This window comes from Balaenoptera physalus, assembly GCF_965194825.1.
Source record: "Balaenoptera physalus genome assembly, chromosome: 13".
NCBI classification, from domain to species: Eukaryota; Metazoa; Chordata; class Mammalia; order Artiodactyla; family Balaenopteridae; genus Balaenoptera; species Balaenoptera physalus.
In genome coordinates, this window is record NC_138892.1 from 83,624,789 (window position 1) to 83,642,595 (window position 17,807).

The window sequence follows — 17,807 nt, forward strand, 5'->3', positions numbered from 1 at the left end:
TTCTCTAAACTTATAGATTTATTTTATTTATTGGCTGCGTTGGGTGTTCCGTGGCTGTGCGTGGGCTTGTCTAGCTGCCGAGGGCTGCTCATTGTGGCGGCTTCTCTTGTTGCGGAGCACAGGCTCCAGGCGCTCAGGCTTCAGTAGTTGTGGCACGTGGGCTCAGTAGTTGTGGCTCGCGGGCTCTAGAGCGCAGGCTCAGTCGTTGCTCTGCGCATGTGGGATCTTTCCGGACCAGGGCTCGAACCCATGTCCTCTGCATTGTCAGGCGGATTCTTAAGCACTGCGCCACTAGGGAAGCCCCTCTCTAAACTTAGAGTCACTTAATGAAGTCTGTCCTTTTCTGCTGCACATTCTACAGGTAACACTCTGCAACTGGAGTGATCAAGATACTAGCAAATCCTGGTGAAAGAGTAAACTTCCCCACTTATAGAAAAAGCTAAAGCTAGCATTTAAAATTTTATTTGAAATTTTGCTTTCCTCAATGGCAAAGATCAGGGAAATAGGTTTTTGCATGATTCTAGCCTAGGACCTTCCTCTAACATTAGTCACTCTAATCTCTAATCGAGGCCTGAGCAATATAAACTTAAATATAAAGGATTTGGAGACTTTAATGAAGAAGAGGGAAACCCTTAGGAGGTTATCAGGAAAACTGGAGATTCAAAAGATTTAGAAATAATCGATGTCAAATTCAAATTACGGGAACTAATTTTTACTTAAAAGCATGATAAAGAGTCCCAATGAAAATACGCTTGAGCCTTCACTTTATACATAATTATTTACACCTCTTGGTTTTTTTTAGGTTTCAGAAGTGGGTATAGTTAAGGAAAATGTTAAATGTGAACCCACTTTTCTAATTCCCCCAGCCCTCAAACAGGACTCCATGGTATAACACAAAAAGAAAGCAGAAACCTCGGTGGAGAATTATTTCTCTAACAGCATTTGTGAAGATGTTGAGACCTTCCTTCCTCTACTTACCTTGATTTTAAACCTTTATACTAAGTACACTAGAATGGTTCCAAGGTTAGAACTGCCTTTCTTTAGCATATCTCAGCTTCTACCATGTGTTCTTCCATGTTTATTGAGTTGAAATTAGTCCTCTCAAGGAGGAAAAAGCTAAATATGGGAAGATGGGTGTACTTTGGTGTTTTATATTCAAGAGCATAGAATAGAGTGTTAGGAAACAATCAGGAAACAATTTTTTCCTAACATGTACGATTATAGGCTAGGATATGACTTTCCTTCTCTCACTGAAATAAAAATGTATAGTTAAGAAATAAGGATATACGTGACAGCACATTTGACAGGTAATGACTTGGACATATTTGTTACTACCTAATCTTGAGAACCACAGTTGCTGTTTTAGAGGTATCTGAGAGGTTCCAAACAAAAGAAGATCGCCAAATGTTCTCAGACCTTGAGTGTGCTGGACGCCCTAAAGTAGGAGAGGAATTTGTAACAAAAGCTCACGATGAAGAACCACACATTCCGAGCCACCTGAGATCTTGCAATGAGAAGGCGCCAGGCGATGAGGAAGAGGGCAGTATTAAAGAGGTAGTGAATATTTCGGAGCCTGGAAACAGACATATACAACCAAAGTCAAAACAGTACCAAATACCCAACTATGTTATTTGAAGCATAAATGTATCTTTTCCTGGCTATGACCAGCAAATAACTAAGTGCTTAGGTATGTGGCACTACCTGATGGCCTTTTGATTTTGATATCTTTCATTTCCACCACATGCCTTCTGAGTAATCATTTCTATAGTATTCCCCTGACTAGTTTCCCTTTCTCATACCTGCTTTAACCTGTCTTATAAACATGGCTAACATAATCTTTCTTAAATATACTTTGACCATATTACTATATATCACAAATCTTCCCTGGTTCTTGTTCACTAGAGGGTAAGTTCTAAAGTTCTTGCTATGCAACGTTCCTCTCAGTTTGCAATTACTTTTCCCATTCTAATCATCTCTGCATTAAAAACCCTTCGCTTCCACCAGAATTATGTCAGATTACTATAATTCTTTGTCCCTTAGGGATTAATTATTGAGAGAAATTTCAGGCAGTCAGAGGTCTTGAAGAGTGGTTAACTGATTTGCCCATGTTAAATAGCACAATCAGGTTCCTGCCTATTGGGTATTCTTTCTCTATACCACATTATGACAGGATGTGGTAGAAGAAACAAACTTGGGTTCATATCTGGCTCCTGCACTTACCATGTGCGACTTGCCCACTTACCTTCTTTGAACTTAAATAGCTCTTTGATAAAAATGGGATAACAGAAATAATACCTGCCTCACAGGGATGTGGTAAAGTCTAAATGAAATAGTATATTACAGGGTATATAGTATAAAGGCTCAAAAAATATTAATTCCTCTCGTCCCCCGCTCATATTTCATGTCTGGTATAAAATCAGATACACATGGTAAGTGCTCAGTAAATATTAACTGACTGATTATATTTACCTTCTTAAGTGTTGCTTTGCTTCTGGGATCCCAGCCATATCCTCTTTCAATAAATACTTCTTAACTCCTAAAACATAATTTTCAATGTATTCCAACCAATTCAACTGGCGCACATCAAAGTTGAATACCTGAAAGGCAAGAAGAGATTATGTATTGTCAGAACTGCACAGCTGGACAATCGCTTTGTTCATCTGATGAAGTTTCTTTTACCTAAATGAGTGACATTCAGTTTGGAAGATTTAGGTTGTACCCCTCCAAACGAGATGATTTGAGCTGTTATTTTAAAGGCAGTAACAATATGGATTACCATTTACATATGAATATTTAAACATGGATCAAGCACAAATATTTGATCTTTAGGAAGTCTTGGAAATTTAAAGGAACTGGTATTAGTCTGGTGAAGGCTAATTTCACTTCAAGTAAATAAGGATTAATTTTTTTTTAAAGAGAATAAATATGTTAGGGACCAAAACAAATTATATGTGTCTTTTTCTTTTCATTATTCTTAAATTTTGGTGTTCTCCCCTTGCCCTAGCACCCTTTCCTGAAATATCACTACTTCATTATGCTGATTAAGGTAAACTTTGGACTTAAGTTTAAACCAAAGGCTTAAATCAAAGCTTTAAGGACTAACTTAGCAGAATTTATATTCTATGTTTGCTTTCGAGATGTTATCCATTATGTTTCTTGGTGTGCCACAAAACAAAGCCCTTCGGAAACATTCAGAGTGGTAAGAAAAGCTTTGCTTCTCTTAGAACACTAGTGTATTTTCTTTTCTTAGACAAAGAAAGCCATGAAACTATATTTTCTTTTCACTTTGCCACCAGAAATCTTAAGAACAAATTCCCTGCTTAAATGCAGTGACTTAGTAGGATCTTGTAGACTGCATATGAACGTTCTGTTTTTCCATTCTTACTCTTGATTTCATGTTTAGTACATACTTTTCCTGGTTTGGTGTTTTATTTCTGTTTTGTTCTTTTATTACATGTATTTATTGCAAGTTATCCCAAATCTTTGTGAAATAAATTGGAGTATTAACAAAGAAGGCAGATGAGATTAACGAGTTCCAGAGAGTTTCACAGACTTGTCCAAAAGCTGAATTGCTTTCCAAAAGTAATTCTGTATCACTTTGTTTGGATTTGTTTATTTTCCGCAGTATCATTAAATGGTACTTATTCATCTATATAAACAGAGGCTTTTATTTTTATGCTATTTCATGTTTCTAAGTTAGATTTCAATGAAACCCTAGTTTGGAATCCTCATTCCATATGGCAAATGAAATTGAATTCTGAGCCACACCAGAGTTTGGCAATTATATCCAAGTATTCATGACTATTACCTTTGCTAAGATATTTGGAAAGCATATGTTAAATCCACTGCAGTTTTGATTCTTTTTTTCACAAAATTTTTAGTTATTTTAGGTAAAAATATTTGTAAAATGTAAAAAATGAAACTCTAAGCTTATTACCTTTTGAATTATTTAGATGGGTAAATTCCATGGGGAAAATGCAATAAAGATAAGCCTATATAACATTTGATGCTAATTTTAAAAATAATTTCTAATAGCCTGAGGGGTTTTAAAAAATAAGCTGGTTTGATCCATGCATTTTAAACACAGGTGCTTAGAAGAATTTTGTCTATACAAGGCATGTAAACATTTCTGAAAAAAAAAATCTCTATTTCATGTCCATTTTAGAGGTACACAGCAATGATTTCAGTTAAAATATCCGTCTAAATCTCAACTGGTATATTTAACATCGTGTCTGACTGCAAGTAACCCTTAGGTTCCATGGTGGGAAGTAATTTTAGGACTTGGATTTGAATCATGCTCTATGAGGCTGGTATGTACGAGCTAGCAGGTGAGGCTAGCTAGCCATCTAACATTTACTTCTCAGCATGACTTGGTTTCTTCTACATGCATGACTTGGTTTCTTCTACATGCTGGCAAGCACAAGATAAATCAAGAAATTTATCTTTTCTTTCTTTTAAAAAATTTTTAGCGGAAAATGTCAAGAGAGTGAAATTTTTAAAGCTTAATTAAAAACTAAGGATATGCTCAAGAAATAAATGACTGAGAAAATGAAGCTAGGGACATGTACAAAGTACAGAAGATTTCTATATTTGTGAATTTCAGGACAACGTTTGTGACTGCTAAGAAGCTAATATATAGAAATAAATGGCACTGATCCTGCGCGATTAAAGTGAAGGCCTATCTGGAGAAATAAACGTCTGAATTGTCAAAGAGAAATCATTATAGGGAGGAAGACTGACAATGCTAGAGAGAGGGCAATGCTGATGGCGGGAGGTCTTAGCTGGACTAGAATGCAGAGGTGGAGGGGTTAGCTTATCTAAAAAGATAAGAAGGAAGGAACTGTAGCTTTGGAGATGCAGAACGATTTTGATTTGACAAGAACAGTGGATGAGAGAGTTCCTGACCAGTAAAATAATTTTTTTTCATTGAAGTCATGTTTTGGAGGTTAGGGGGGAAAGATAGAGGTACTGAGGATTTGTTGAAAAGTGAACAGCTATGGAAGTTGAACAAAGGATTGAAACAAAGTATGTGAGACCTGACTGCAGAACAGCAGTGAGAAGCTCGCCAAAGGCGAAGAACCTAGATCTCTTTACCTACATTAAACTTGCTTCCTGCAACTGTGTTGATAGCATTCACTGATTTTCTTAGCCAAAAAAAAAGAAGAAAAAAATTCTGTGTATATAACAAAAACATCCTTTATTCATCAGCTCTCCAGGTGAAATAATTCTAAATTCTGAATGGGTAAGGTTTTCCTGTTGGTTGTCAGTGCTGTACTCACTCTTTGGTCTTCAGGACTCAGCTTGGACATCAGCATTTCTGTATTGTATGTGCTCCATTCCCAACTCCGGTTGATGAAATACTCCAGCATGGAAAGGGTTCTTAAAAGCCGATTCATGAGTTTTGTCATCCTGAGGTAAAGATCACATAGGAGCGAATATCAGTGCACCACAGATGGCTGCTTCCCTGCTACTCTATAGGGATATATGACAAATTATGTTTGAAAAAATATAAAAATTATTTCTTCCCACTTTTTCCAATTCCACATTAAAACTCTTATTTTTTCCCCCTTCCATGTTAACACTCTGTTGAATGAAGGGAAGGGGATGAATCTAAAGGCGCTTGTTCTATCAGGTATTTTAATACCACTAAACTTCCTCTTTTCTACCATCTCTTTCTCAAGAGTTGCAGATATTTTAAAAGCCTAGCCAGGTATCCACCCGTCATGACATACTGTTCAGTCTTTGAATTCTGAGGTAGACAATAAGAAAAATTATTTCTCTTTTTTATTGTATGTTCTTGGATTTTTTTAAAAAAACTAATTGATTTGAGGTCTTATTATATAACTTCTAGGCAGAAGTGGTGACTGTATTAGCGTCCAATGAACCAACAACAGTTATTAACTGTAATGGAGATTTAAGGGGGAAATAGTTTACTTGTTAATAATTTACTCAGGCATAGTGCTGATACTTTTAAAAAATATTATTTCCACTAATTCCCATTAACATCCCTGTTACGTAGTTATTTATCTGCATTTTCAAGTAAAGTAAACCTAAGAAAGATTAAGTGGCTGTGCTAATATAATGTGTCAAAGCCAAAATTCCAACTCAGTTTTGACGGACTTCAAAAAGCCTCTGTAAACTCACCCCCTGTATCCCATTGCTTAAGATGGATCACATCTTCTGACCCCATGGTCAGGACCTGCTGTTTGAACTTCCCAACTTTATAACAATCTGTAAAAAAACTTTTGTATGCTTTCTTATTTGATCCTCACAGTATGATTCTGTGAGTTAGTCAGGGTCTATACTGTTTATCTTCATTTTACAGACGGATTAATAGGTTCAAGGTCACATGGCTAATGCTCAAGTCTAGATTTTCTGGTTACAAATCACCTTTGGCCTATAGAACATTCGATTTTTATCTTAATCAGTTAGACTAATCTTGGTAACAGTTATTACTATAGTTGACCCCATAAAGACTTACGATGCTATTTGGGGAATTTGGTTTTATTTCTGGCCAAATCCTACTGCCCATATCCCTGATGACTCATGAGGTACTTCTCTCATGGTATCATGGGAAATTCTTAGGCAAGGAGGTAGAATCAATACAAGCATCATAATAGGGTTCCATTTACTATTGTTATCTAACATCTTGGCTGTAAACTGATTTATATTTATATTTATATCCTCCCACAATTCATCTGTTGAAACCTATTCCTCCTAATAGTGATAGCATTTGGAGAAGGAGTCTTTGGCAGATGGGTAATGCCCTTATAAAAGGGACCCCAGAAAGCTCCCTTGGCCCTGCCAGCATGTGAGGACACAGAGAACATGGCTGTCTAGGAACCAGGAAGTGGGCCCTCAGCAGATGCCGGATCTACCAGCATCTTGATTTTAGACTTCTTAGTCTCCAGTACTGTGAGGAAATAAATTTCTATTTTTTGCAGGATCTCAGTTCCCTGACCAGGGATTGAACCCGGGCCATTGCAGTGAAAGCCTGGAATCCTAGCTACTAGGCCAACAGGGAACTCCCAAATTTCTGTTGTTTATAAGCCACCTAGTCTATGATATTCTGTTATAGCAACCCAAACAGACTAAGGCAACCTTTATCCAGTCTACAACCCTGACGTAATTGATACGATTTCAATAGATTTAATTTTTAAAAATAATCATTGCACAATGATTATATATATAATATATATACATTGTATATATAATATTGTATATTATATATACAATGGTGAAACATTGTATGTACAGGACTATATCAGCATAATAGTATTTTTTTAGAAAGAAAGAATACATTTATTACTCTCAGGTAGTAAAGATCTTCTTAATGCATACAATGCAAAAGCTATAAAGGGAAAGTGATTCATTTTATCACAAAATGTTTAAACTTCTTTGGTAATATTAATTACTATATTCTATGCACTCTTATGTAAAACTCTATAAAATAGGTATGATTACAATCCCCTTTTTACAAGTTAGGAGTTAGAGAGGTTAAGTAATTTAGGGCTCATATGGATAAATTGGTGCCAGGATTTAAATATGTAAGTCTGACTCTAAACTCCATGCTCTTAAGCCCTGCATTATATATAGCTTCCCTTGTATTAAAAAAGCTTCATAATTAGAACTACAATATAAGAAACTGACTTCAAGAAAATACATAAAATATATATTTACACACACACACACACACACAGAGCTTCCATAAATTAATAAGTACAACCCAATAGAAAAATAGGAGTATTACTCAGCCATAAAAAGGAATGAAATAATGCCATTTGTAGCAACATGGATGGACCTAGAGATTATCATATTAAGTGAAGTCAGACAAAGACAAATGCCATATAACTTATATGTGGAATCTAAAGAAAAATGATACAAATGAACTTACACAGAACAGAAGTAAACTCACAGACATAAAAAACAAACTTATGGTTACCAAAGGGGAAAAATGGGGAGGAATAAATTTAAAATTTGGGATTAAGAGATACACACTACTATATATAAAATAGATAAACAACAAGGACCTGGAAAAGAATACATACATGTACATGTGTATATACGCATATATGTGTATCTGAATCACTTTGCTGTATGTATACCTGAAACACTGTAAATCAACTATACTTCAATAAAAAAAGAAAAATTAAAAAAATAGGTGAGAAATAGAAGCAAGCAACTCATACCAGAGAAAACACGAAAGTCCAATACACAAATGAAAGCCCAGCCCCTCCAGCAATCAAGGAAAATGCAACTCAAAGTGATGAAGAGATGCTATTCCTTGTCATTAGTTTGATAATTCAAAACATTGAGTTTTGCAAAGTATTAATGAGAGTGAGAAAGAAAAGACTTGTACTCTCACTTGCTGTTGTGGAGGTGTAAATTGACAGAGCCTTCCTTTAAGGCAACCTGGTGGTAGTCATAAAATCCATATACTCTCCAATCTAGCAATCCCACCCCTCAGCCTCCTCCCCAGATCTAGAGGCACATTCTAGAAAAAAGCATGTTTGTTGCCCCATTGTTTGTAATAGCAGGGGAAAAAGACAGCACTAGCAGAATGACTCAGATTTTCATGGAATGTAAGTGAAAAAGTTAAAAGTGTGTAGGATTGATTTATATATACACAGAGATTTATACATACACTTACCTCAAAGCAAAACTGTATATATGTCCATATATGGTTGTAAATACATAGACGATTACACACAAACACACATGGGGAAGGAAAGGGTCCAGAAGGATTCTAGCATTTTCTGCCATAAAGATTATTCTTAAGATTCCTATCACATAACAAACCCAACCATTTCCCATGAATATTACAATTTAATTTCTTACAAACAAAATACTTAAAGATTTTTATTGGGCTCCTTCCTCCTGTGTTTTCCTTTTGTACTTACCGAACTTTGCCCTTCAACCGGGTCTTCTAACTCTGATATGTTTGAAAGGCTTTAGCGTTTCTGCCAGGAATGTTTGGTTTTCCTTCTTTTCCCATCTTTATTTAATAAACCCCTCATACTTTCCCACAGACACAGCATCCTTTTTCACCTTGCTCAAGAAGAAACTGACAATTGAGTTATGAACGCTAAGTAAGGTCTCTGAAAATTTGGATAAACTCTACATTGCCTAAGTTTCAGTCATTTGCTCTGCTAATAAGGATGGAAAGAAAACACGCTGAGAGAGACTTCTTCCTTTAAAAGGAGCTAACATCATGCTTCTGAGGCTTGATGGCAGGGATTGCCTTTAGTAGTTATGACAATGATGGCACATATAGTATTATTCAAGTGAGACAGGGGTACGAAGGGACATGTCCTAGGTCACACAGCTGGAAGGTGACGGAGCTGCCTCAGCATCAACATACTTTCATTCGACCTTGTTCCCTCTACTCTCTTCACTCATCTCCAGGTGGCAGTAAATCCAATTCTGGTTTCTCCAGATCTTTTCTCTGTCACTTCCTTTGAGACCACTTAAAATTCTTCCTTTAGCTTCCATTTCCTCATTTGTAAAATTGGGATGATGAGAATATTCTCCTTGGGATGTTGTGAGAATGAAAATGAGATCATCATGCGCCATCCCTTGTGTGTATGTGAGGCTGTTACCATTGTACATTTTAAGATCATCTAACAATTTAGAAACTCCCAGACACAGAATCTCAGTTGCTTTTCTTTGTAGGTGAATGATTACCTGCTGAATTCATCAAGCAAGTTCCTTAACATATAACTTCCTTTATTATGACAAAGGATCTCTAAGGTAGGCTTTTCACTACTACTGCTTTGGTTGTCCTCTTATATATACAAAATCATAAATATATATGATTCAGTTGTCACCTTTCATCCCCAGGTGACGGGAGGGCTAAGGACTTGGGGCTCTAAACTTCCACGCAGAGACACTCCTAAAGCTATTGTCTCAGCTTCTCACCTGGGCTTCCTTCCCGTGAGCCGCAGATAGAAGTCATAGATAATGGCAGGGGCCCGGTGGCTGACTGCATTCCAGTACTGGGTTGTGACGTTGTTGGTTGTGAACTCAGCCTTTGGCCTCCTGAAAGCTCTCTCAAGTGGGATTTTTTCAAAGGTTGCCAAGACTTGGATCCCTGGGGGAAAAAAAAAACCAGAATAAGTAAGTGCTAAGTCTAGGAGCATATAAACCCACTGTGGTGGATGGCATTTGCAATGGGTCAAAACAATAAATAATAAGGATTTGTCGTGTAGAGTCACGAATCAATTTCTGAGAATAATATTAAGATTTTTATGCCGGGCAAGTGGTCACCTGCAAAATCAAACAATTTGAATAGGTTAAGAATTGGGTCCTTCTCTTGAAATCTTTACTCTAAAACAACTTCTTGGGAAAATAGTTTTAGTCAATACAGTGAAGTATTGTTCAGAAAAACTTAAATCCATCATTCAATTTCCAGGTTATCTAATCTATTCTAAAGCCCAAGACAGAGCCTAGGGGTGTTATTTCCTTGGTTGGATCATTTACTTGCAGGAAAATCAGGAAAGTTTCTTGACATTTTACTTAAACTTTTATAAAGATTTAAGTAAAAGAGAGAATATAAAAGCAGGACTCCTTCGTGTTGGTTCACTTTAAATACCAGTCTTTTACTTCTTTGGTATTCCTACTGCTCTGGAATACATCAGACTCAATTGTTTTACTCTTGTCTCCAGAGTTTTTTAAAATAATGATCTTTTAAAAAATATTATTACATATATAAAACCTAGTTTAAAGCTTTTAGTGTACATTTGTAAATCCAATATGTCTTTTCAAAAGGTATTCATTCATTTGAATTCAATTTTGATTTATTTATGTAGAATTTTCAAAGTATATGCTTAAGTTCATTACTCAGTTATGTTGAAGCTATCAGTTATTATGGTAATATGATTACTGTCCTCCATAAAAGATACTACCTAGAAATCTGTATGAAAAATATATACCCTATACAGAAAATATTATCAAGAAACATCTGATTCCTGGGTCTTTTCCTCCCAGAGGGATTCATATTAACTTTTAGGAATCCCTAGTGGGTGGTCATTACACATTCAGGAGACCTGTCTTCTATCAATACTTCTACATCAGGCTACAGCTCCCCATATGAACTGAATAAATCATTAACTCTCTCTGGGCCTTGTGTGTCAAATAAAGTGAGCACACTAGATTATTTTTAAGATCACTTTCAAATATTATTATTCCACAAAATAGTAAACATTTTCAGCACTGAAGAAGACTATTTTGAATCTCAGGAATGGATTTTACATGTAGCATCTTTTTATTTAAGAGTTTAGGTATCTTGGGGACTTCCCTGGTGGCGCAGTGGCTAAGAATCCGCCTGCCAATGCAGGGGACATGAGTTCGAGCCCTGGTCCAGGAAGGTCCCACATGCCGCAGAGCACCTAAGCCCATGCGCCACAACTACTGAGCCTGTGTGCCACAACTACTGAAGGCTGCGTGCCTAGAGCCTGTCCTCTGCAACAAGAGAAGCCACCCAATGAGAAGCCCGCGCACCTCAACGGAGAATAGCCCCGGCTCGCTGCAACTAGAGAAAGCCCGCGCACAGCAACAAAGACCCAACACAGCCAAAATAAATAAATTAAAAAAAAAAAAAACTGTTTAAAAAAAAAAAAAGTTTAAGTATCTTGGTTGCTTCTATTAATGCCTCTTTTTTTAGTGATATCTTAATTCTGTTACTGAGGTAGAGGAGATTTATTTTTATTTCCAAATATTGTCAGAATTATTTAGCTATATGATCTAAATAACTGGATATATTAGCTAAAGAACTTTGATGGTAGTAGATAATTTCATTTTACTTTTACTGAAGTAATAACTTTGCAAATAGAATAGCAGAGCAGAGTGCTCTGAATTGGAAATGAGATTCTAACAAATTAAGCACATTTGATTTTTTTTTTTTTTAGCACATTTGATTTTTTTTCAACATCTAGTAGCTAAACAATTAGATGATCTAAAAGTTTCAAATATTTGCAAGCAAATCAGCTTTGAAATTGACAAAGGAGAGTACAAGATTGGTTAGCTAGTTTTCTATTATATGCAGGATTAATTCAATTCAACAGGATACATTCAAGGTTACACTATGGCTGACAGCATAAATGAATAGAGTATCACTGACTCAATAACACGAGTTAACATTATTGGACTTTTCTAAATCTACTTGGCCATTGATTATGTCACATTCTCAGTGATGTGGCCAGGGTATGAGGGCTGCGTTCATGAGAGCCGTGGCTCAGCAGGCAGAGTATTTTATCACTGACATTGCTTATAATTGCTGACTTTTACTTGGCTTTATTTATTTTTTAAATGTCTATAGCCAATGGACCCCTTATTGCTTACAATCATGCAGCTATCCCACTGGCCCCTTTCTTTGGTATACCACAGTACATCCTAATTAACTCTTACACATTTACAATTTGCAATTATTTTTATCTCCCTACCTATGTTTTGTCTTTTCCCCCATTAGACTCTAAGCTCCATGACACACTTTGTCTATTTTTTCCCTGTGGCAGACCCTAATCGTGAGTGAGCAGACTCTCATTGTTATATAGGTACATTGTTACAGGCACTTACCCATTTTGCCCCAATTACAGGGATTGAGGTTGCCAGACGTACAGTGGTAGATCAATGTTGACTTAGGTCTGGAAAACAAAAGTTAGATAAATACAACAAAATGGAGAACGAACGAAAGAAAGATAAGGGAAAATAACATTTAAACAAGGTTTTTTCAATAATTCCCATGACTAAGTCACCCTACGCAACACTTTCATTTTTTGTTCCTTTTTTGGGTTAATAAGCAAAATAGAAGAAGACTAGGAAAAGTGCAAGAGTGTGTGTGTGTGTGTGTGTGTGTGTGTGTACATGTGTACGAGGAAAAAATCCCAATAGGTTAACATATTTATGGAGCAAATGGAGGTAGCATAACGATGAGAAAGCAGATCATGTTTCTAACTTCTTGATATCTTTATTGGGCAAAAATATGGGCCATATTTTTTCCTAAATCCAGTGAGGCTCTGTTGGATTGGAAAACATCTAAATGTCTAACTTCCAATAATTAATAAAAATTAACTTTGTTTACTTTTACTAACAAAGCTAAATATACAAACAACCTATTATTTTTTCCTTGTACTAGAAAATCCCGCACACCCCGCCCCCACCCAGCCCCTGCTACACATGCGGTGATCTGAACTTTTGGCATTTATTAGGAACTGAGGAGTTTAAAAAAATATGCTCTCATTTCATCCACTTTTATCTCCTTTGCCTTAAAAAAGGAAGCTGTATTTTAGATTACTGAATAGAAAGAAAAGCTTTTCGGTTATCAAGAATTAGATGGTTAAATGATTTGAAGAATTTATTACTTTATGATCAACCAAGTACTAACCAGTATTTATAAAACAACTTAATGCATATATGATGGCATAATTGGAACTCTGTGAAATATTGAAATGGACACCCTCTCACATTTGGGGTCTTCCACAATAAAATGCATATATATATTTAAATAAATTTATTTATTTATTTATTGGCTGCGTTGGGTCTTCGTTGCTGCGCGCGGGCTTTCTCTAGTTGCAGCGAGCGGGGGTTACTCTTCATTGCAGTGCGCGGGCTTCAGTAGTTGTGGCTTGCGGGCTCTAGAGCGCAGGCTCAGTAGTTGTGGCACACGGGCTTCGTTGCTCCATAGCATGTGGAATCCTCCCAGACCAGGGCTCGAACCTGTGTCCCCTGCATTGGCAGGTGGATTCTTAACCACTGTGCCACCAGGGAAGTCCCAAAATGCATGTATTTTGAAAAGGTGCCTAACACAGTCTCCCTCCTCATCAATTCTTTGAAAGCCAGCTTATGCATCCACACCTGTGAACTGCCGTGTACCATCCTACAGCCAAGGTGAGATTGACGACTATATCTGCTGGAATTAAATCTGCCACAGCCATCGGAGTAGCTCTTATGGACCGAAGAAACCCCTTCCCAGCCTGCACAGGAAAAAGGACATAAAATATATTTTTAAAATTTATTTATTTGGCTACGTCAGGTCTTAGTTGCGGCACGCGGGCTTTAGAGCGTGGGCTTAGTTGCCCCACAGCATGTGGGACCTTAGTTTCCCGACCAGGGCTTGAACCCTCATCCCCTGCATTGGAAGGTGGATTCTTAACCACTGGACCACCGGGGAGGTCCCAAGGACATAAAATATTGAACCAGGTCTTAAGTAATAGCCGGGATTAAAGTATACATCAGACAGGTAATACGAATGCTGTTGGTGATAACGGCCAGCACTGATCACTGCTTACTAGGTTCCTGCGCCAAGGCTGACTGCTCTCAGCCCATCCAACCTCCCAGCCGAGTTCATCTTAAGTGTCACCATGGCCAAGAACCGCTAGGGGTCCTCAGGTTCCTTTCAGAGTGAAATTCCTCAAACTTGTGAGAGGTTTAATGTATTTGGTTAATTAATAAACAATAAGAATTAGGGTTCCCAAATTCCCCATTAATTTAGCTTACCATTTCTTAAATGATGTTGTTTTCTGCTAGTGCCTACTAATTTACAAGCAATAATAGACACTAAAAGTTTAAGAAACATTTTTTAAAAATTAATAAAATTCTACTACTTGACAAAACTTTTTTTATTACTTGGGGAAAAACCTACCATTATTTACTTTTGTTCAGTGTCTTTGTTTACCTCACAGATCACTGATGTTATACAGATGTAAGAATTGGGAATTATTCATGTTAATACATGTTGTGTCAGTAAATAAAGAAGTCAGTTAATAAATTAAAAGTCACGTTTAGTGACTTTATAAAGTAATTGGTTATTTACACCCTGTATGTTTCCAACATCAATTTGCAGTGGTTAGCACTTTCTTGTGTTCCTAATTTCTGTTTTCTTGTAACTGATTTCCCTTACTTTGGACATAGGAAATCAGTCTGGAAAATTTTAGAAAATTTGAATTATTGTGCAGCTTTGTAAACAATGTAATAAAACTCACTCTTGGATCATGTTAAAATAGTTATGTTCTAAGTTACCAAATGCTCACCCCAACTAAGCCTCAAGAGTTGAAGGCAGGTAGGGAACAGAAAAAGAAAGAAATCAGAAAGGAGTTCATTGTCATTGTGTTTGACAAGTAGTTATAATTCACTGTCTTATATTTGTATTGTAGTTCATGTTGGATCTAGTTCTGAGAATGACAAAGGCATAGTCTGAAACATGAGATCCCTAATAAGATTTAAACTCATTTAAAGAGTGGAAGTCCTGTTCATTGTCCTAAAGAGTAGAGTTGTGGTTCTGGCCCTAAGATGCTTCAGTGTGAACTGGGAAGCACAACAGCTCACTGGATCAGTCTCCACTGCCGGGAAACACACACAAAGTGCTGCTGACCCAGAGGAATGATTGATGTTTCTCCTGGTCTGTGAGAGTATTATTGTTGAAAAGTGTTTCCTATAGTCATCAGTTTTTATATTTGAAAAATTTGCTCCAATTGGTAGTTTTCTTTCTTGTATCTATTAAGAAATTGATGTTGATATATTTTATAAATTTATATAATTTCTATCCACACGCACATAAATTTAAAAATCTTTGGGGGTATGAGTTCTAGTGCATCCCTAATTCAAGCTACGGTTAAAGAGCAAAAAGGGGGAAACACCCCCATCTTGTGTTAACTAAGGGGAAATACAGGCATGGTACTAGATGTTCAAAAGAGTTTCCAAAAATAAAACTCCTAAGTAGTAATTGATGATATCACAGTCTTTCTGTTTTCCTGATAATGATATCCACAGATAATTAATTTTATTCTGCCTCTATTTTCCAAATGGCAAAATTGAAATAAGTTGCATCAATTGTGGTTAGTAAAGTAACGCTTATGGTTTTGCGTCAGTGAAGCTAAGCCAACACTAGCATTTTGTTACTATCCCTCCACTACTTTTCAAGTAATTATTTCCACACCGTTATACATACCGCAACAATGAGCCCAGTAGGTCCATTTATGTTATCAACCCAACCCTAAAAACAAAAGAAAAAAAAAGATCTCTAATTGGTTCCACATGTCAGAAAATCCTAATATCTTTGGAACATCTGCAGTCTAATCTTAATAAACTTCAAACAAGAGCACTGAGACCCCAGCCAATAGAACTGTCTAATCCAGTATTTCTAAGATTTCAAACAGAGACCAATGAGAAAGCACTGGATATTTTCTGGACTTGGTTTGTGCAAGAATTAAAATTCTGCCAGCATTTATTTCATAGCAGGAATCATGGATGGTTGCAAGTTCATTTTCCCCACCTGGGCCTGATTTTAACTCCTCAAGGGAACATTTCAAACACAGTTTGTAGGAAATGTCCATTTTTTGACAATTGTAAGAGTCATAGCATCTTTCGTTCTATCTATGTATGTATGTATCTATCTGTCTATCCAGCTATGTATCTATCTATCTATCCATCTGTATTAGCTTGCCTACAGATGTTAGAGGAAAGATTATATTTAGGAGCAGTTAGAGAGAAATGTCTCTTTGAGTTTGTCTCCTAAGCCCTAAGCAAGTCAGTTGACCTCATTATGTCTGTTTCTTTATCTGTGAAAGTCAAAAATGTGTGTGTAAAGTGGGAGAGAAGAGAGGAGAAGTTGAAGGGATTAATATTAGTTGAGCCTTTTACTAGGGACCAGGCATTGCACTAAGCACACCCCATACATCGACTCATTTGATCAACCCTCCACAGTGGGTGGGATTAGCCCAGTTTTACAGATGAGACAGCTCAAAAGCCTGCATGTCAGTAAGTAATGGAGCTTGGATTATCTGGTGCAAAAGCTTTACAGAATTGCTTCAAAAAAGATGGTATAATTCAAAGTACTTTCTAAAAGATATAGCGGTATACAGAGATAAAAATTATCATTCCTAAACTGAGGACTTTTCTCTGAGCTTCCTGATTCCTATTTACCCTGGCAATTGTAATACTACCAATTTGGCCATCAAGAACATTCTGCTATATTTAAACTATAGTGGGGAAGCCAAGAAATAAAACTATTTCCCATGGCAATTTTGAGACGAGAGTTAATGAGAAGCTAATTTAAGACTCCACCCAACTCTAGGACAGTCAGTGTCACACTCAGAGGAGCCCCATGCTGAATAAATCCTGAACCGAATGTGGACTTCTGTCCTAATATAATGGGTTCACATTTGATTTGCTGTACTTAGCTCTACATACTAAAAAGAAAAAATAAGGCATCAGAGAGTAATTGGGCTGGAAGGATGCTGGTTTGGAAGCAAAGTGTGGAATCCAGGCGAGTGGGCTTACTGGGAAAGGCTCCTGCCAGGTTGCTCCCACGATGGAGGGCCGTATGATGGCAATATTGAGCTTGCCGCTCTCCTGCTGCACCACCATCTCTCCCAAGGCCTTGGTGTAGGTGTACGTATTGGGCCGATCCCCGATCAGCTTGGGTGTGATCTCATCAATAATAGCATCGTCTAACCACCTGAAGGTAGTCAGAGTAAGAAAGAATTCTAGCAACATGTGTTAGACAATAGACCAAAAAAGAAACTGTGAGATACCGACAATCAAAGAAAACTTCCCCCTTCTAGCTTGAGTTCTGGAATTAGGAACTGTCAGAGGACACCAAGTCTTGAGTGTATACCTGTCCAAATGATGCATGACGGATGAGTTCCTTGCTCTCCACTGCTCAGCCCAATATTACTAGTCGAATCCTACGGCCTCCTGCCTCGATAGATTTTTCCAATAGCTATGCAGTCTGCTACTTGATTATATAGACTCAATCTCTATCTTCAATTATTTTCTCTCAGCAGGAATGTACTTATGAAGGTACATTCAAT

At 37.0% G+C, this 17,807-nt stretch overlaps 1 protein-coding gene across 6 annotated transcripts in view; it reads right to left on the bottom strand.

Moving 5' to 3' along the window:
- FAR2 (fatty acyl-CoA reductase 2) overlaps positions 1–17,807 on the bottom strand; it is a 167,595-nt gene continuing 149,788 nt past the window's right edge. For 5 of the 6 annotated variants that reach the window (XM_082419804.1, XM_082419803.1, XM_082419801.1 and 2 more), the window contains 8 exons: positions 17,275–17,452; positions 15,944–15,988; positions 13,852–13,970; positions 12,574–12,641; positions 9,919–10,090; positions 5,280–5,409; positions 2,470–2,597; positions 1–1,573 (listed from right to left, as the gene is read on the bottom strand). In XM_082419804.1, coding sequence (XP_082275930.1) covers positions 1,411–1,573; positions 2,470–2,597; positions 5,280–5,409; positions 9,919–10,090; positions 12,574–12,641; positions 13,852–13,970; positions 15,944–15,988; positions 17,275–17,452 — 1,003 coding nt within the window. In that variant the 3' untranslated portion in view covers positions 1–1,410. The remainder of the gene's footprint in view (positions 1,574–2,469; positions 2,598–5,279; positions 5,410–9,918; positions 10,091–12,573; positions 12,642–13,851; positions 13,971–15,943; positions 15,989–17,274; positions 17,453–17,807) is intronic. The other variant, XM_082419805.1, reaches the window with a different exon arrangement.